Source organism: Herpailurus yagouaroundi, unplaced genomic scaffold, assembly GCF_014898765.1.
Source record: "Herpailurus yagouaroundi ecotype Mexico unplaced genomic scaffold, PumYag 186, whole genome shotgun sequence".
Lineage (NCBI taxonomy): Eukaryota > Metazoa > Chordata > Mammalia > Carnivora > Felidae > Herpailurus > Herpailurus yagouaroundi.
The window spans coordinates 33,573,089-33,593,847 of record NW_024412417.1 but is presented as its reverse complement, the minus strand read 5'-3'; the positions used below and the strand labels follow the sequence as shown (position 1 = coordinate 33,593,847).

General features: G+C 46.4%; 1 protein-coding gene and 1 non-coding gene across 2 annotated transcripts in view; both read left to right on the top strand.

Moving 5' to 3' along the window:
* Window positions 1-18,981, top strand: part of WASHC5 (WASH complex subunit 5) — a 61,131-nt gene extending 42,150 nt beyond the window's left edge. The window contains exons 24-29 of the mRNA XM_040494598.1: window positions 3,616-3,719; window positions 4,982-5,111; window positions 6,760-6,856; window positions 11,250-11,403; window positions 14,166-14,253; window positions 18,579-18,981. Coding sequence (XP_040350532.1) covers window positions 3,616-3,719; window positions 4,982-5,111; window positions 6,760-6,856; window positions 11,250-11,403; window positions 14,166-14,253; window positions 18,579-18,635 — 630 coding nt within the window. The 3' untranslated portion in view covers window positions 18,636-18,981. The remainder of the gene's footprint in view (window positions 1-3,615; window positions 3,720-4,981; window positions 5,112-6,759; window positions 6,857-11,249; window positions 11,404-14,165; window positions 14,254-18,578) is intronic.
* Window positions 9,152-9,258, top strand: LOC121043270 (U6 spliceosomal RNA). The gene has a single exon (XR_005796762.1). It is a non-coding gene; the product is annotated as a U6 spliceosomal RNA (small nuclear RNA).
* Window positions 18,982-20,759: the final 1,778 nt, after the last annotated feature.

Genomic DNA, 20,759 nt, shown 5'->3' with positions numbered 1-20,759 from the left:
GTTATGGGAGAGAGGGTGATCATCAGTACTGTATTTTTTCAACTATTATCTTCTTATAACTTTGTCACCCAGAGAAAGCTACTCTTCTTTCTTGCGTCATCAAAGCAAAAATACAACACTTCAGTTTATCATTATTTCTAAGTTCATTTGTCCTTTATCTTCCTTTCTGGGCTGTTCTCGAGTATGTTTTCATTTATGTGGCCCATCGTTTTGCTTAACCTGAAGAAAGCAGTTTCTTTCTGGAACGACCTGGAGCAAGAAGTGCTTTCACACTAGGAGATGTAAACCTTCCTCCCTCAGGGGTGCTCCGTCCTGAGGTGTGACAGGTTTATTTACTGAGCGGCTCTGTCAGTGTCCAGCCCTGGTCCTCTCCAAGTAGGTGCTAGAACAGGACATTTGCCTCTCTCCCCTCTTGTGTCCGCACAGATGTTACAAAGCCAAGTTCTCTAGGACACAAGTTATCCTTACACCCTGCAGAGAACACCGGGTCTTTGGAAACGAGTAAGAAAGTGAGGTGAAGAGATTAACATGGCGGATGGAAATCCAAGTCACTTTAGGAGTCGCTCATCTGTGCTCCTGCCTTCACGCTGTGGCATTGGCTTTGCATGTGCCGCGTGTCTTTCTCTCATCACATGATGATCCAAGACCTTCAGCAACGCTTTGTCGACCACTCATGTGCAAATCATTGTCACGTGCTACGAGACAGAGTTGGAGGAAACACTAGCTGCCCCCCTCAGAAAGCCTACGTACTGTCTCGTAGGAAAGAGGAGGTTTCCTGGTGGAAAACTAATCCGTGGTTACAGACATCACCTACCACAGGAAAAGTGTAGGCTGCTGTGGGAATTTGCGGAAGTTCCATTCTCTTGTTCCCAATTCTGTTAGTTGTTCGTTGAGACAGTACTCGTGGTGCCTCAGCCAAATTCACAATATATTTCCCATAATTGCAGTGAAAAAAAAAATGTGTTTTAATTTGGAAACTTAGATTAAGTAACACACAGAGCCTCTGGCTCTGCTGGATGTCCTCTTGTTCCATGTCTGGACGTCCCTTAGCCACGTGATTTCCAGGTATTGAGAGCTTCTCAGGCTAAGTTTCTAATTGCTGGAAAGCTTTCAGGAGGAATGGAGAATTACCTGAGGTCGGACAGGCCTGAGTCTCACCTCTGTGGGAGGCTGAGGGAGGTTGCAGGGATGCATCAGAGAGGTTCCCTAGTGGCTCTTACAGACCTCTGTGAGTCGTAATTGCTGGTCCTTCAGTAATCACCCAAGTATTTCGGCAAGTCAGTGCTCTTTACATAAAGCCCTCAAAGGACCAATTTGTCCTTTTGTCTTTTGGTGATCTGGAACAGTGATGGAGATATTCTGCACTGTTTGCTGGTAGCCACTGGCCCCATGTAGGTACTGAGCACTTAAGACATGGCTTGTGGGAGTGAGGAACTGAATTTTAAATTTTATTCATTTAAATCCGTTTAAATTTAAATAGCCGTATGCGGTTGTGGCTGCCCTATCCGTGCAACTCTAGAGAAACGGAGAAAGATGACAACCCAAAGATCTCTCTAGATGGGTAGATAGCATCACCTCCCAGGCTCCTTAGTCTCTCCAGAATATTCTTAAAGGCTTGTAGTAGGTGAGCACTGAAGAGAAAATGTTGGTCACTGAGATTCAATATTTAAATAAGAGCAAGTTAGGTTAAACTGCCTTTACTTCTGTTTCCATTTCTAGATTGGTATTTTCAAGGGAATCCTGGACATAGAGTAGAATTAAGAGGGAATTACGTGGCAGAGCAGGGGTGTGGGGGGCACCTGGGTGGCTCAGTCGGTTAAACATCCAACTTCGGCTCAGTCGTGATTTCATGGTTCGTGAGTTCGAGCCTCATTTCAGACTTTGTGCTGACAGCTCAGAGCCTGGAGCCTGCTCTAGATTCTGTGTTCCCGTCTCTCTCTGCACCTCCCCTGCTCACACTCTCTCGTTCTCTCTGTCAACAATAAGCATTAAAAAGAAGGAATTACATGGGGCAGATCAAAGTTGAAAGGACATTTTTGAGTGGCCTGATGGGAACCCACTGTCTTCTTGGCCTTGCCCTATTCTAATTTTTAAATAATAGTATTTTTCTATTTCTAAAGGTTTCTTATAAAAACATTTTTTGGATTTTATTTTTTTCATGTAAGTAGAATAATAATCTAGTAAGAATAGTGGCCAAAAGTAATACATCTGAGGCCATTTAACGCTTTTAACTGTTACGAGCTCCATTTATCTAAATATCTTTTCTTTGCTCTTCGGGAAGGCCCCTCTTTTTTTCTTAACCTTTCTCTGCTGCCAACCACTCAGAGGAAATGTGTCTATTCCTCCCTCACCATTGCTAACATTATAAAACACCTTCCCCCTATTCCTCCTCCTCTGTCTCTCTCTTGCTAATCTTTTGGGGATAGCTTCCCTAGAACAGACAAGAAGGAATTCACTGGCACAGAAAGTTACAGTCTACTTTTGACTTCCTGATGCCAACAACTGGGACTTTGTTGGAATGATGTGAACTCCGCCCCAGACCTGACCAGAGGTACTTTCCCATCACCTGGCAGGGGTCCTAGACGTCTCCGCGTATTGCTTATGCTCATCACTACTCGGAAATTACATGCTTGATCCACCACGCTAACATAATTCTGTATCACAGATCTCTTCTTTGAATAGTTTGAGAATTATACTTGGTTACAACTGGCTGCCATTGTTATCCTTCATGTTTTATTTTGCACATTTAAAAGAATTATTCTGGGGCGCCTGCGTGGCTCAGTCACCTCAGCGTCTGACTTCGGTTCAGGTCATGATCTTAAAGGTTTGTGGGTTTGAGCCCCACGTTGGGCTCTGTGCTGACAGCTTGGAGCCTGGAGCCTGCTTCGGATTCTGTGTCTCCCTCTCTCTCTGCCCCTCCCCTGCTCATGCTCTGTCTCTGTCTCTTAAAAAATAAATAATAAACATTAAAAAAAAAGAATTATTCTTGGATTGTGTCAGTAGGCTTCCCCAGATTCCCAGAGAGGTCCAGGATACCAAAAAAAAAAAAAAAAAATGGTTAGGAACCCACGGATGAGGGCTTATCATTGTTAGAAGGGCCTTTTTGGAAAATTTATGTAAGTTATTTTATAACCCAGAAGATTATGTGAACTGTAATCCTAGGTGACGCAGATAGGTTTATATTCACCAAATTTTAGGATAACGGAGTACAATGGCATCCTTAGGACTCCAGAAAGTTCAGTTTAGGACAAATAAAGGAAGGAGGGCTTCTCATTCGCAATTACTAAGCTTGGAGAACTTATTGCAAAAGGTCGTAAATAGAGCTTCAATACAGACACCTTTTTGATACATGAACAACGGAACGTTAATGGGTCACTTTGTAAAATATCGGACTTTGGGGATATTTGAGGTTGGCGTATAGGCGTCTGTCCACACATCCCTTGCAGGGTTCCTTATGCTCCGTCAAGGATGACGCTGGTCTTCACCGGGGAGCCAGTCCAGTCCTGTGGAATGTTGTCATCCTTCCAGTCAAAACTTGTCGTCTTTGTGTTGCCTCCTTGCCGTCCCTTTGCAGCGTGGCGTGTTCCACCTGTTCTTCCTCTTCCTCGTTCACAGGTGGGGCAGATGCAGATTCTGAGACAGCAGATTGCCAACGAGTTAAATTACTCTTGTCGGTTTGACTCCAAACATCTGGCAGCTGCTCTGGAGAATCTCAATAAGTAAGTGCCAGCGTTGGAAACAGCCATCCGTGGGCCCGGATTGTTCGTTATCGGTTAGCGCCCCAGTTTCTTCAGTACGTACTCTTTTACGTTCTTTTGGGGTAAGGAGGCTGTCTGCCCCTATGGCCTTCCTTCCCAGGGAAGACAGAATCGAACCGGTCTTTGTAAGCCTCCTCCCTCAGTCTTGTCTCTTGGTCTCAGTCTCTCTCTCTCTCTCTCTCTCTCTCTCTCTCTTACTCGCTATTGTTGGATTTCATTTATTCAGCCAACGTTTACTGATCACTTAGTACGCATCAGACCTTGTGCTAAATACTTGCACAGTTTGAGAAAGCAGTTATTACCAAATGCACAGCTGGATCTCCACAGGACTAGGTCACTGATCATCCGGAGGGCAGTTAGAAGTGTGTTAGTTACCAGCAGTGGCCGTGGGCACACATCCCGGAGTGCAGTCACATCCTCCACCTCACCAGCAACCTGCTCTCGTTTCCAGTCTCTACTTAAAAATAAACATCTGAGGGAGCCTGGATGGCTCAGTTGAGTCGGTTGAGCATCTGACTTGATTTCGGCTCAGGTCATGATCCCAGAGTCGTGGGATAGAGCCCTGTGTCAGTCTGCACTAAGCGTGGAGCCTGCTTGGGATTCTGTCTTGGGCTCCCTCTGCCCCTCTCCCCCACTCATGTATGTGTGCTCTCCATAAAATTAAAACAAACTTTTTTTTAATAATAAATAAATAACTCAGTGCTTTTGACAAAGCAGGTATTAAAACAGTTCAGTCAGTTCAGAAAAATTGGAACAGTGAGGGTCACCTGGGAGGCTCAGTCAGTTGAGTGGACCAACTTCGGCTTAGGTCGTGATCTCAGTTTGTGGGTTCGAGCCCCACATCGTGCTTGCCGCCATCAGCCTGTCAGCACGGAGCCTGCTTCAGATCTTCTGCCCTCCTCTCTCTCTGCCCCTCCCCTGCTCACGCTCTGTCAAACATTAAATAACAAGAAACAAAATTCTTTCTAATCAAAAAAGTTGGAACAGTAAAAGCATTTGATTTGGGTTAACTCCAAAAGATAAAACACTACTAGGTCAAATTTTCCACTTATAACCAGTCACAGGTACAGAAATTGAGAACTAGAAGGATCAAGCCTTCGTTTTACAGATCAGAAAACTGAGGCCCCGAAAGATGACGTCATAGCCCGTACTGACTGCTACGTGAATTGCGTTCATTGCTGACATTTATCCCTGCTTCGTGTTGTTTTGTGTCTCTCCTCTAGGGCTCTCCTAGCAGATATCGAAGCCCACTATCAAGACCCTTCACTTCCTTACCCCAAAGAAGACAACACACTCTTGTATGAGATCACAGCCTACCTGGAGGCAGCCGGCATCCACAACCCACTGAATAAGGTCAACGATGAAAATAAGGAACAGAGTGGTGGGAGGCGCATGGTACCGAGGGGGACTCGGCCCGGATAGCAGGTCACTTGCTAAAATATTGGGAGAACCTGGGTTCCAATCCCGGAACCTCCCTTCTCTTAAGCCCTCACTCTCCCTGAGTTTCAATCTCCCACGAGTAACAGGAGAATCACACCTTCCCTGCCTGATAGGGGCCGTGGGAATCGAGAGACACGGTGTTTGCCGCAGTTCCTTGAAAAGTGAGAAGTACTCTGTCTGTGGGAGATCAGTTTTAGGTTTGTCCGGGGTTGGGGATTTGAATTGCTGCTAAATGATGGCATTGATCCTTGATGCCCAAACACGCTTCCCTCCGTGGCTGATAGTAATCACAGCCATCATCTGGGGGCCACGGACGCTTTTTTGTACTTCTAGTTTCCAGAAGCCTCTGAGAGCTGAAAGTCTTTTCACAAGTTGGTGCCAGATCTCGTTTGGTGGCAAAACTTGTCCCGAACTAACATGAGGCTGTTTATGCTTCTGTGAATATTCATGTTTTGATGCAGAAATACTGATGACTTCGGTGGTAAGGTGTTACTTACACCCCTTATTACTTCTCTAAAATCTGTAAAATCTATATGATCCCCCCGGGCTTGGATGAAAGATCATGAGCCTGAATAGCAGCTGACATTTTTTTTTTTTTGAGTGCTCACCACGTGCCAAGCACTGCGAACCCCGACCGTGGGTGATGTCACTCCATCTCAGCAGCTCCATGAAACGTGCCGTGGTTGGGTGAGGAACTTGAGGCCGAGAGGCTGATGACCTCACCGGGGCTCCACTGTAGCATATGCGGCAGAGCCAGCCAGTTGGAGCAGAGCTGGGGCTGCTGGCCAGAGTGCCACGCTGCCTCCCAGGGCGGTGAGGGAAGCAGGGAGACAGCGGGATCTGCCCTGCCTGTACCGGCTGCACAAGACCTGGTGGGGGGCGGGGGGGCGGAGACTGCTCTGTGACATTGCACAAGGGAAAGCGAATGACACAGGAGACATTTGCTTGCTTTCTACTTAATACCATTCGCTGGCTGGGTGGATCTTCTTTCCTTCTTTCCTCCTGCCCAACCCTTTCCCTCCCTCCCCCCTCCCTCCCTCTGCCCTTCCCTACAGCTCTCCGTGGAATTTGTGCATTTTGCTTTCATCACACTTTCCCCTCTCCGGTTGTTTCTTTTTTTTCTTCTTCTTCTTTATTTTCATTTTATTTTTTTTATTTTAACTTGTTTTATTTTTTATTTTTTTTAAATTTACATCCAAATTAGCATCTAGTGCACCAATGATTTCAGGAGTAGATTCCTTAGCGCCCCTCACCCATTTAGCCCACCCCCCCTCTCCCGCGGTTCACATTTAGAGGATTCCCGGGGAAAGTAACTGCTATTCTCTAGGCAAAATTGTTCCCTTCCCAGAAGGGCTGATTTTTATATAGGGATTTATGTTTGCAGGGGTCAGTGGCGTTAAATGAAACTCTGAAGGCGGCAAATTAATGGAACCCTCCTAGTTTTAGGTAGTCTGCAGAGCAAAATGAAATAACGTGGAAGCTTCCCGTTTGAAAATGTGCTCTGCGGTATCGCGCACGGTGGAGAGACCCATCAATTTTGCTTCCCTTTTTCTCTTTCCAGATATACATAACAACCAAGCGCCTACCCTATTTTCCAATTGTCAACTTCCTATTTTTGATCGCGCAGTTGCCAAAACTTCAGTACAACAAGAACCTAGGTACCGTATGACATTTTTTGCCATAAGTAACAGTAACAGTGGATTCATACCTAACCAAACAGCTCTTCGTACAGAGAATGCTGCATCACCTACGAGCCCTTTCCTTAGTTCGATGCGTGTTTGTTTTTATTTTTTAATTTTTTTTCAATGTTTAGTTTTGAGGGAGAGAGAGACAAGAGTGTGAGCAGGGGAGGGGCAGAGAGAGAGGGGGACACAGAATCCGAAGCAGGCTCCAGGCTCCGAGCTGTCAGCACAGAGCCCGATGCGGGGCTCGAACCCACAAGCTGTGAGATCGTGACCTGATCAGTCGGACACTTAACCGACTGAGCCACCCAGGCACCCCTTCATTGTGTGTTTATAAAGTGCATGTCTTTGGGCCTGTGAAATATGATGCTCCTTCGTGATGTGGACAGTGGATTTGCCTTTTTTTTTTTTTAAGTTTATTTTAAAGTGTATTTATTTTGAGAGAGACAGAGACAGAGCATGAGTTGGGGAGGGGCAGAGAGAGAGGGAGACAGAGAATCCCAAGCAAGCTCCACTGTCAGCATGGGCCCGACACGGGGCTCCAACCCACAAAGCCATGAGATCATGACCTGAGCTGAAAGCAAGAGTCGGATGCTTAACGGACTGAGCCACCCAGGCGCCCCTAAGTTTATTTATTTATTTTCAGAGAGAGTGAGGAAGGGACAGAGAGAATCCCAAGCAGGCTCCGCACTGTCAGTACAGAGCCAGATGTGGGGTTCGAACTCACAAACCATGAGATCATGACCTGAGCTGAAATCAAGAGTCAGACACTTAATTGACTGATCCACCCGGGCCCCCCTACAGTGGATTTACCACGAACTAAGTACGGTCCGCCTTTAATTTCCAAACATTATCCAACCTGTAAAACGTGTGGGATCTTTGCTTCTCTCCTTTCCTTAATAGTGAGGCAGCTGATCATGGTGTGAGAGAAACTTGGTTAATGTTTCCTTCTCACAACAAGTGTCCTGAGCCTCCCGTGTGTATCGGGAGCTGCGGTATGAAAAGTAACGATACGATGAAGGAGAGAAGACCGACACCAGAATATCGAAACTTTAAGACGTGTATATGATGCCATGTGAAAATACTCGGTACGAGCAACAGCTACCAGGACCTTCCAGTGTGTGTGTCCTGTCCAGCAACATAGCCCGAATTTTTTTGCCATTGGGCACTTTACCTTGAGTATTTTTTATCATCTCTTACTTTTCTAATAGATTCCCAGGTACTTCCTCTGCCTCCAGACTTTGTATCAAAGTGGAGCTTTGTAAAGTCTGCTATAGAGTTCAATTTACTTTAGAAGTATTTTAAGAGCTTTTCTATAAATGTAACTCTATTATTTTTTAACCAGAAGTTCTAAAATGAAGTTCTTGCTTGAAGTATTTCTCTTCCTAATTCATAAGCTCTTTTAGGATAAAGATGTGGAGTCTCTTTAGGATTTTTACTCTCTGATTCAAAAATACTCCTTGATCCCAGGCACAGCTCCCATAACAGTACCTGTCCCTGGCGCAGACTTGCAGAGCACGGTGGCCCCGTAAATACTGCTGCAAGAATGAGGAACAGACATGTGTCCGGTTTCTGGCTCTCCCACTGCTCACTTCCCAGGGCTCACCTTGTGACTTTGGCCAAGTTACTTAACCTCTCAGGGCCAACCAGAAATAGTACCTGGCCTGGAGCAAGTGCTCCACTGATGCTAACCCCTTTTCTGTATATCGGTCAAAATCAGGGTAAAGGACCACCCCAAGGTGGATTTAAGAGTTCATCTCAAGACTCCGAGCCACGTTCTCCTTCTGTGGTCCCTGTTACAACTAAACAAGGATATATGATACTTCTGGGGCACCTGGGTGACTCAGTCGGTTGAGCATCTGACTTTGGCTCAGGTCACCATCTTATGGTTCGTGAGTTTGAGCCCTGCATCCCCCCTCTGCTGCCTCTCTCTCTCTGCCCCTCCCCTGCTCATTCTCTCTCTCAAAATAAATAAAAACTTAAAAAAAAAAAAAAAGAATATATGATCCTTTATAGTGATGGATTGTCAGTGCATAAAGATAATCTTGTTTTTATTAAAGAGTGTTCACTGGTCTCATTCTTAGGTGGTATTTCTTCCATTGTACAGCTGCTTATAGGAAGTATTCCCTTGAATTCCCAGATCTCTCAACAAAACAAAACAAATGAAACCTTTAGTGTCCTGGAGATGTATCTCTATCTGACTGCAGTTATTTTCATGAATTAAACTGATGTGTTAATCTGGGGACCAAAATAATGAAAAAGAGGACTAGGGTGCTCGCTTCGGCAGCACATATACTAAAATTGGAACGATACAGAGAAGATTAGCATGGCCCCTGCGCAAGGATGACACGCAAATTCGTGAAGCGTTCCATATTTAAAAAAAAAAAAGGACTAGGAAGGAACATCCAGGTGTTTGGACCTCAAGAAAACATTTATTTCACCTTGCGAGTGTTGCTCTCAACACTGATCTAAGAAACCCCTGCCTACCTTGGTCTGTCCTTTAAGGAAGCATCTCCACGGTGCCACATTCAGAGCGGAAGTTCCTTTTGTGAAGCATCGTGGTCGCTGTGTGCCTGGAAAGGGTTAATTCTCCATGTTCTGACTGCCGTTATTGTCTTGTATGGTAGATCCTTGAGCAAATTCAGAGTTGCCAAGGCCCAGGTTAGGGAAGTCAGGATAACTTGTTTTGGCATCTCTGGGTTAAGTGAGAGAGTTTCCGGTCTTCACAAGAGCCCAGAGATGGGATCTGAAGGTCTGGCCAGTTTAACGCCTTTCTCCAAAGCGCTGGACCATTTTACATCCCACCAGCGTTTGGCAGCGTAAGTCGTCTTACTTTTAACTGATCTGTTGGGTGTGTATGGTATCTTGTGGTTTTTAATTTGCCTTCCCCTAATGACTAATGATGCTGCGTGCTTTTTGGCCATTCTTTATATCTTTCTTTGTTAAGCGTTAACGTCTTTTGCCTGTTTTTAAATTAGGTTGATTGCTTTTTTATCACTAGGTTGTAGGAGTTATTTATATTTATGGATACTCTTTTTTTTTTTTAATCTAAATGGTACACACTACTCACATGGCTCCATTTCTTTTTCTTTTTCTTTTTTAATGTTTATTTTTGAGAGAGAGAGAGAGAGAGAGAGAGAGAGAATCCAAAGCAGGCTCTGCATGCAGGGCCCCATCCCATGAACCGTGAGATCGTGACCTGAGCCAAAGTCAGATGCTTAAGTGACTGAACCCCCCCTGGCGAACCCCACCTATTTATTTTCTTAGTGGTGACTTTAATGAGCAGAAATTTTTAATACTAATAATGTCCAGTTCATCCATTTGTCCTTTATAATCGTCCTTTTCTGTGTCCGGTCTAAGAAATCTTTGACTAACCCTAAGGTTACGAAGATATTCTCCTATGGTTTTTTTCTAGAAGCTTTGTGGTTTTAGCCCTTACATTGAGGTTTGTGGTCCATTTAAAATTACTTTCTATGTACAGTGTGAGGATATCCAGTGTCAGCACCATTTATTGAAAAGATTTCTTGTTCTCCATTGAGTTGTTTGGATATGTGTGGAAATCCAATTGTTCATATAAGGGCGGGACTGTTTCTGGATTTTCTATTCCGTTCCATTGATGATCTATTTATCCTCATGCCCGTACTGCCTTGATTACTATAACTTTATAAGAAGTCTTGAAATCAGGCCATGTAAGTCTTCCAACTTTGTTCTTTTTCAACATTGTGTTTCTTTCCCCTCAAAGACCCTAAGCTCTAGCTCCTGTTCCCCAAGCAGCCATCCGGGCAGAAGGCCAAGGCCTCCAGATGTGGGCAGAAGTCCTTAGTGAAAAAGCCAGATTTGGCATTCACCCATTCCACGAATTTCCTTCTTCCACCGTCCAGGCTTCTGCAGATTCTTTAATCACATAACGTTCCACGTTGTGTTTAAAGATACGTCTTAGAAATGTTATCCGGGATTCAGACTGTTTTCATGTAAGAGACTGGCTCAGCGTGGATAACATGCCATGCTGCCGTGAACAGAAGTTGCTTATAGCTAATTTTTACTTTCTTGTTTCCCTTTAAAGATACAGATCTTTAAACTTGTCTGCAACGGCGTGTGTTAATTGTATTATCCAAAAGAGACAGTGACGATGGTTATAAAAATCAGTAACCGTTTGACTCTGTCGGATCAGACCACCGGAAGCCCCCAGCAATCCCGGGCCGAATCCAAACAGTAGTCCAGAGTTGTTGTTCCCCAGATACTCATCTGCCAGTGCAGGCGCGGCCCCCAAACATGTTGACATTCACAAGCATTCATGCTGAATGAACATCGCCAAAGGCAAGCCCTTGGCTTTGGCGGCATAATTTGTGATTTGTCGCTCCTTTTGCAGGAATGGTCTGCCGGAAACCTGCGGACCCTGTGGACTGGCCACCGCTCGTCCTGGGATTGCTCACCCTGCTGAAGCAGTTTCATTCCCGGTACACCGAGCAGTTCCTGGCGCTGATCGGCCAGTTTATCCGCTCCACAGTGGAGCAGTGCACAAGGTACCGAAAGCCGGTCTGGAAAGAATAGAATCAATGTTACAGAATGGGCTATAAACCTTGCGTGCGAAGTTCCTCCTGTTGTCTCCCTCGTAGAGATGGGACTTGCTGTCACCCTGCTGTGTAAAGCAAGTCAGGACCCACCTTGTTCGTAGCAACTAAACACAACCCATCCGTAGTCACCCTGCTGGGGGAGCCCCCTCGGTGCACTCCACAGTGATTTTACAAGGACGAGTCATGACCAGGATTCGCGACCCCCACGGGGAAGAGAGTGCAGGCCTGTTCCTGCACTGCTGTCCTGGGTGCTGTGCTCAGAGCTCAGGGAGCCCGGCCCTCTGGCCAGGCCCCTGGCATAGGATGGCCCCACAGCCTTCGGCGGGAGTCAGGGAGCACGTCCGTGTCAGCCTGGGCACGGCCTGGGTTCCTGGTGTATGAGGAAACAGAAGTCACATCAAAGCCCCTATGGGATACAAGGCTCGTAAACCCTTTCTTCTTCCCGCCCCCCGAAAATGTGGCTTCTCTGGGATAGAAAAAAAACAGTTATTTGCAGGAGATGCTGGGTCCTGAGCCTCCTCTGTTACCCTGAAGGGTCAGGCCAGCTGACTAAATTTCTCTGGCATGTTGCACATCCAACGTCTGGAAGAGTACCGCCTGGTCACTTGGGTCAGTGTAACTTAAAGACTAATGGGAATGACCTTACAGGTCCTCACAGTGCACCCCTGACTGGACATGATTTCAGAGGCCGTTTAGTTTACCTCAGCCAGGATGTGAATCAGCGCTCAGATGCCCCTGGCAGGAACCATCCAGATCTGCTCGGACACCCCCCCTGGGTGAGGTACTCATCACCTCCCAAGGCCACACAGCCCTGGTCACTGGAAAGTGGCTGACTGTGATGAATGGAAAATTCCATCCTGTCTCTCTGAGATTTTGCTCTCTGGGCCTCCCTCCACGCTCTGAAATTAGAAGAAATGCAGTCTCCTTCCTTTGTGAATGTCAGCGGTTGCCTTAGGTCTTTTCCTTTAGATAAGCTGACTTCCACCTGTTCCTGTGCACCACGCCATGGCCACTCACCGCATCCGCGACCTCTTCTGGGGGTTCCAGTTGGTAATCCCACCACTTAATATGTGGTTTCCCAAACCCACACCGGGATTCCAAAAACAGCTGACCCCTTAAAGTGGAGGGGTCATAAGCTCCTTCATTCCGGGTCCCTTGTGGAGTGCAGTGCGGCTAGAATTGCAGGACCAGGTTCTTGACCTCTTGCAACCTTCTCAACCCCTGACCTCTTTTCCCCGAGAGCATCAGTCAGGCTAATTCTGCCCCATCTTAGTTAGCGGACCCAACGACAGACGGACGCTGGGTGTCTTTCTAGGACGTATGCGGAGACTTGCTTCCAATAGCCGACTTTTTAACAATTAAAAAACAGAAGGTAGCTCAGAAGGATGGGGAAGTCTCGGAAATGGAATTGCAGCAATTGCAAAACGAGGTCGGTTGCAAAGGGCAGCAGTGAGCACCCAAAAACCTAGTGCATCTGGCTCCGGACCGTGAAGAGGAAGCCAGGGCTGCAGTCAGCTTGGTCCAAGGCAATTGGGAAGTGACCTCCACACGGGCCACCCCAACCCCAGTCCCCCATCTGTCAGGAGCTGGCAAATCCTTCCTGATTCTTCCTCACCAGTGACTACAAAGCGTGGCTGTAGCACAGCCTGTTACCGGTGACCCTGACAGAGGTCACCAGGAGACGGGCATCAGGCCGCGGCTCGGTTTCTGGTTTGTTCAAGTGCAGTGACCTCAGGAGCGTGGGATGCACGGAGGCGCTCTCCCTTTCCCTCGCCGCCCTGGTCCTGCACTGAAAGATCGAGAGCAGCGGCAGCTTTTTTCCAGGTGTAACCACTCTTCAACCTGCTTTTCCAAAGCAAAACGTCATCAGGGAAACTAATCAGTAATCCAGTTCCATGAAATCCTTCATTAATCAGAAAACGCCGTTCTGTACGTAAATTAGAAATCGTTTTAAGAGCTGAAGATTCCTTCCGCTGTAAAGAAAGGGTGTAGGCTCCATGAGAAGCCTGTCACGTCCTCTGCTGCATCCGCAGCTCTGGAAGGGTTTGGGCAGCGTGGCGGTTGTGTGAGTGAACGAGTAGGATCCGTATGGGAAGTTACTGGACGCTGTACTGGACCCCTTCGAATGTACAGTAGGGGGCAGGTGCCGTCCCAGATGCTGAGGAGAGAAGGCTAAAGACAGGACCCAGGCCCTCGAGGAAACCAACATACAAACAACTGAAGACCTCCGAGACTTGGGGGAGAATACTAAGGATGCTCAAAGCGTACGAAAAGGCCATCTGCCCAGAGGAGTGAGGGAGGCCTTTCGAAGGAGGAAGAACCTAAGCTGGAACTGGCAAGATGCCTAGAAATTTCCTTGTAAAGTAGGCGTGCAGAGCAAATGGAGCCGCAGAGACCGGGGGCTGGGGAAGCGCGGCCCGTTCAGGGACCTGCCAGTTCTTGAATCACGAAGTGCAGGGTGGTGAGCAGTGAGTCTAGACGGACAGCGGGGGCCGTGTGGTGGAGGCCCACGTAAGCCATTCAGCGCAGACTGCATCCTCTGGGTTATGTTCTGAGAATACAGCCACAGGATAATGATATGAATCGAGAGGATGGTCTAGAGATTTTCTCCTTTGACTTTAGTGGTCTGTCGTTTCTCTAGTCTCAGTGTTTTGACTGAGGGTCCACCACGTGCAAAGCGGTGCATTGATCCAGACTGTTCTCTGTTGCAGCCAGAAGATACCTGAAATGCCTGCGGACGTTGTGGGTGCCCTCCTGTTTCTGGAGGATTATGTTCGGTACACAAAGCTACCTAGGAGGGTAAGCAGTAGACAAAGGACAATATTAAAGCCCTTTTTGTAAAAAGGTGCCATTAAGAGTGGCCCTGGAGGGGCGCCCGGGTGGCTCAGTCGGTTAGGCGTCCAACTTCGGCTCAGGTCATGATCTCACAGTTCATGGTTTGGTGCCCCACGTTGGGCTCAGTGCTGGCAGCCCAGAACCTGCTTCAGATTCTGTGTCTCCCTCTCTCCCTGCCCCTCCCCTGCTCATGCTCTGTCTCTCTCTCTCTCTCTCTCTCTCAAAAATAAACATTAAAAAAATTTTTTTTAATTAAAAAAAAGAGCGGCCCTGGACTCACCAGGGGTACAGTCCAGGAGCTCATCCCAGTGGATGCTCTGAGCCCCCCGGGCCCCCTTCTGCCCGCAGCTGTGAGCGCTCCTCCTTTCACTGCGTTTGGTGCTTCACAAGCCCGACTCTCACCACACCTACCCCCCTCCTCCCTCCCTACCACGCCCCGCTCCCAAGCAGCTCACCCAGCCCTGCTTCTGGTTCCAGAGGAATAGGTGGGCAGTCCAGGAGGGAATCCTGGAGGCAATAATTGTGTGGGTGGTTTTTCCCCCGCTTCCCACAGCAAGTTCAGTTCAGTTCACACCACAACTAACGTCATATTTACCTAGGGTTTCCAAAAATGGCTTCATTTTTTTACTCCCCAAGATAGTCTTTCCTGTTCCTTTCTCACTAATGATTCCACTTTGGTAAGTTTCAGCTCAAAGTGCAGAGCTTCGTACTAAAATACAAAAGACTTTTGACAGATTCCGAAAAGCCATTCTGATTTTTTTTAATTAGCAGGTTACTTTTTCATAACAACAGCCAAAGACGATGTTTTAAAAATTAACTGGCGACATCTTCCGCTATAGTGATACGCTAGCGGCATCCCCGCTAAAGTCGGCGCCGTAACAGTGATCTAGCAGTACCGACTCTCACCGCGGCTTTGGCCGTACAGGTTCAAGGCAATAAACCAAGTGACAATTAAAAAATGCACAAAGGAAGACAAATTTGTATTGTTCACAGAGGATGTAATTGTCTTCCTTGAATACCCACTGGAATCATGTGGAAAACTGTTCGAATTTAAGACTACAGAAAAGCTGATTAGAGAATGTACAGGGTAAATGCACGAATAACTAACGCAAACACATGGTGTGAAAAAGATCCCATTCGCAGAATTAAGGAAATAGCGTAGCCAGTAGTAACCTCTACAGGAGGGGCACCTGGGGGGCTCAGTCGGTTAAGCATCAACCTCTTCAGTTCAGCTCAGGTCATGATCTCGTGGTTCATAGGATCAAGCCCCACATTGGGCTCCGTGCTGACAGCGCGGAGCCTGCTTGGGATTGTCTCTCCATCTCTCTGCCCCTCTTCCACTCACGAGCTCACTGTCTCGCAAACTTTAAAAAAAAAAAAAGCTAAAACGCTGCAAGAAACATGGTTTAGAAAAAATAAGTTATTTTTGATATTTTAATAACAGTTTAGAACAAAGTATAAAAATTCAGAGTCCATCATTCTGAATAAGGAAACTCAAATAGTAGTTTTTATTCGTTTATAGGTTTATTGTAGCTATGATCAAAATCCCAGATAATTTTTGTAACGTTGGGGGGGGGGATTTTTAAAAATTTTATAGAACTCAGACCAAAAGTAGATTGTTTTTATTTTTTTTTTTCAACGTTTATTTATTTTTGGGACAGAGAGAGACAGAGCATGAACGGGGGAGGGGCAGAGAGAGAGGGAGACACAGAATCGGAAACAGGCTCCAGGCTCTGAGCCATCAGGCCAGAGCCCGACACGGGGCTCGAACTCGCGGACCGCGAGATCGTGACCTGGCTGAAGTCGGACGCTTAACCGACTGCGCCACCCAAGCGCCCCAGTAGATTGTTTTTAAAGAAGACATTTAAAACTTACCAAATACTTAAAACTATTGTAAAACTACAAAGATCATAATAGTGTGGCTGTGGTATGAAACTCAGTAGATGAATCAATCGATCAGAATATGTAGCTTCCTGGGGGCACCTGGGCGGGTCAGTCAGTTAAGCACCCGACTTTGGCTCAGGTCATGACCTCACAGTTTGTGAGTTCGAGCCCCGTGTTGGGCTCTGTGCTGACAGCCCAGGGCCTGGAACCTGCTTGGGATTCTGTGTCTCCTTCTCTCTCTGCCCCTCCCCCACTCACAGTCTGTCTCTTTCTCTCTGTCTCAAAAATAAACATACATTTAAAAAAAATTTTTAAACAAAAAAAAGAATATGTAGCCTCCTTACATACAGTTGCATGTAAGGGAAAGTAGCATCATAAATTAGGGGAGTAAGGAAATATTTTAGTCAATAGTGCTAGCACAGCTAGTTCATTATGTGATAGTCAAAAAATAGCCACTTAGTGTCTTCACATCTTTCTTGTATCCATACGGCTAGTATGGAAAATAGAACCAGCAAACACAAAAATTTTATACAACTATGAATGAGCTCTCAGAACTTTCTATATAAACACCAAAGGAAGCAACCATAAAGGAAAAGATTTAGAGATGTGATCTCATGAATGCTGAATGTAATGAAACAATTCTGTCAAGTGTCTCTTAATTAAAAAAAAAAGGGGAAAATATCAACAGAGGATCAGTTTTCTTGATGCGTGGCATGTTCTTTTACATCAGTAAGAAAAAGATAACCAATCCAATAGGAGGGGGAAGAAAAGACAAGGGATATTAACAGGCAGTTTTCAGGAAAAGAAATACAAATGGCCAATAAACATTTGTAAAAATGTTCAACCTTAATTCAGGTGTCACACATCAAAATAACAGTAAAACTTAATTTCCACCCATCATTATTGATAAAAAGTAAAATGTTGGGCCCCCGCTGCGTGGAAATCTTTAGAGAAATAGGACTTCTTAACTTCTCAGTACTGTTGATGGCAGTGTAAATTGTTTATTCTATGGGAGGGCCATTTGGCTTAATTCAAAAATAACTTGTAATATTCTCACCTGGTCCATGCAGTTCGACTGCTTGGAATGTATCTGCTGGGTATATGTGCAAAAGTTCACCAAGATGCGTGTGCAGGGATGTTCATTACAGAAGATTTAGCAGAGGCAGGGGCACCTGGGTGGCTCAGTTAGTTGAGCGTCCTCCTGACTCTTGATTTCAGCTCAGCTTCGTGATCTCACAGTTCGTGGGATCGAGCCCTACATCAGCGCAGAGCCTGCTTAGGGATTCTCTCTCCCACAAAATAAATGAATAAACAACAACAACAAAAGATTTAGCAGAGGCAAAGGACACAAGGTTATGTGATCCTAATTTTGAGTATGTGTTATGTGTAAATTGGAGGGATCTGTACAAAATAATTACCAGTTTTTCTCTTTAAGGGTTTAAGATTAAAGATTTATTTCCATTTTACGCTTCTCTGCATTTGCTAACTTTCCTCCGAGTAGCAGATGATCCCTTTATAATCAGGAAAAAAATTAAACGCTGCTTTTAAAAAATAACCAATTTTGGAGCACATGGGTGGGTGGCCCAGCCAGTTGAGCATCTGCGTCTCGATTTTGGTTCAGATCATGATGTCCTGGTTTGGGAGTTCAAGCCCCACTTTGGGCTTTGCACTGACAGTGCAGACCCTGCTTGGGATTCTCTTCCTGTCTCGCTCTCTGCCCCTCTCCACCTCATGCTCTCTCAAAATAAACTCACACACAAAAAAATTCTTTCTCTCTCCCTGTGCCCCTCTCCCCTGCTCATGCTCTTGCCGTCTATAAAAATAAAAAAATTTCCAGTTTCTAGCAGTTGGAGATCACCTAGCCCTACATCCCACCCATTCACCCTACCCACCCCTCCTCGGGCTTCCCCCAAGAACAGTTCAGGACTGCGTGCTGAGGCCCTTCCCCGCCCCCCCTTCTGGCCGGTCCCTTGGGACACGCTGTTCTTCCCAGGTGGGTCATAGATCAGTTGTGAGGTGACCTGAGATCACCTGTCAGCACTTCCCAGAGGCGTGCGCATTCCTAGCACCTCAAGTGCCTCGGGGAGCTGGGGAGCCTCAGAGCTGAGCCGAGCCGAGGAGCTCACACCTGGCGCGTTTGGAGGCGGGAGCACCGCGTTTGGAGGCGGGAGCACCGTAGGACGTTCCCTCAGATGCCAGCAGGGCCGAGGAGCTAGGCACCAGTGTGAGGAAGGACAGCAACGCGAGGCAGGGTTTCAGGGAGTGCTCCTCCCCTGTGAGTCCACTTGCCTGAGACCCACCTTGCTGCCAAGGGTGTTTTTGTTTTCCTTGCATGTGGAAAATTCTGACCTTGTTCTGAATCAGAACACTAGGGAAAAAGTAACTCTTCTGTTTACTCTTTTTAGGTTGCTGAAGCACACGTGCCTAATTTCATCTTTGATGAATTCAGAACAGTCCTGTAACTTTCTTGACATCTGCGTCTTCAGTCAAAGGCTTGTCCTTCAATCTTCCCATGACTAAAATGAATTTAGAAATGAAGAAACTCAGCTGCTCGTAGAACTGCATCGCTCCCCTTACCTGTGGGAAACGTCAGGTATTAAGATGTATCTCACGGCACTCGTTCATATAATTAATATTGTTTAAATCATGGTATTATATGCAATTTGTATCATGTAGGAGCAGAATACATTTTTGTACTGCCTCTTATAAATGCCGAATGTAACTGTTACATATAAATCCATTTAGTTTTATGTTCTAAAGACCTATTTGTGCAATTCGGGATTTTCAGTAAAATAGTAATTGCCAGTACCTGAAGGGGTCCTTCTGCCTATGATTCCGAAACGGTGTATCCATCGTTTAAAAAAACAACAAAAAAAACCTCTGGAAGGTAAGCGAGGAATCCGGTAGGTCCCATGGATACCCCCACAACAGGCTGGCAGGCACAGGTGATGGCCAGACCGGGACCAAACAGAGACCACACGCTCCACGGACTATGTACTTTGGAAGTTTCTTGGTGTCTGAGGTTCACTGTTCTCTTCCAGCCATAGAACCCCGGCGCGGGGTGGGGGGTGGGGAGGGGGCAGTTCCCAGCATGCCTTCTGGGTGTCTCTCCAACTTCAGCTGCTCCTTCCGTCCTTCCCCCCCCATCTTCCCCAGCCACCTGAGCCCCACCCCAGCAGCCCAGCCTAGTCAAGGCCCGGCACAGAATTTTAAAAGTGAACGGTCACCCAGCGTGCCTGGGTGGCTCAGTCGGTTGAGCGTCCGACTTTGGCTCGGGTCATGATCTTGCCATTCGTGAGTTCGAGCCCCGTGTCAGGCTCTGTGCTGACAGCTCGGAGCCTGGAGCCTGCTTCAGATTCTGTCTCCCTCTCTCTCTGCCCCTCCCCCGCTCACAGTCTCTCTCTCTCTCTCTCTCTCTCTCTCGCTCTCGCTCTCTCAAACAAAAGAAACGTTAAAAAAAAAGTGTTTTTCCAGCAAATTGTTGCCCAATACGTAAGGAGTTTGGAAGTGCCCCCCCGTGGGAGGCTGGCATGGCACATGAGAACTCAGTCCGTGGCCATCCAGCAGCATCTCAAAAATACCTTGCGGTTTTCCATCTGTAATCAGGTAACATTAACTGCATGAAGTGAGATCTTTAGTTCTCTGTGAAAATGGCCCCCAAAGAAAGCCAGCTGCTAAAAAGGCCAGACTAAGAAAGTGAGATTTAAACCAGAAAATGGAAGTGTGGAATACCCTAGAGGGACTTTGACAAAACCAAGTGAATGAGTCCACCACACGTGCTAGAATGAGGCAAATGAGGTATGCAAGCAACACCACCTGTGATGTGGCAAATGTCCTCGATGGAGAGAAAAAGTGAGAAAGAGAAATTTGTGTTATAAAAGCCTTTTTTAGGGGCACCTGGGGTGGTTCAGTCAGTTAAGCGTCTGACTTTGGCTCAGGTCATGATCTCACGGTTCGTGGGTTCGAGCCCCGCATCGGGCTCTGTGCCGGCAGTGCACTGCTTGGGATCCTCTGTGCCCCTCCCCTGCTCATCCTCTCTCTAAACATTAAAAAAAATTTAATAAAAGCTTTTTAAGTCCTTTTAGCCCTTATCATTATAATCTGAAGTAGTTACTTACTATTCCAAGTCATGTTTTACTGCTCTTTGAGGAGCAGTTTACTTTAGTGATATCTGGGGGTTTACTGAAATTCCATGACACCTTTCTGATGTCCATGATCTCCCCAAATATACTAAAACTCAGTAAATTCGGATTTTTCAGCGTTCTGCCAGACATCACAAGTGCTTGTTTCTTCACTCACCGTTTCTTCACATAATCCCAGCCTGGCTAATTCGTGTTATACAATGGAACGTCTAAAGCCCTTGATTGTCCTGTGTGAACGTGTTTTCACAGAACCCAGAAGAGAACCTTATCTGGTTGGGTACGAGAGGAAAGTAGAGTACAGAGGGATTAAGGCCACTTCCCCAGCATCGGTTATTTAACAGAACAGGCAGAACAGGCTTCCCTCTGCATTTTCAGTCCGGCTTTGGTTTTCCTTTGGAAACATGATCCTGAAGCTACACAGAGTCCACAACAGAGTCAAAGACA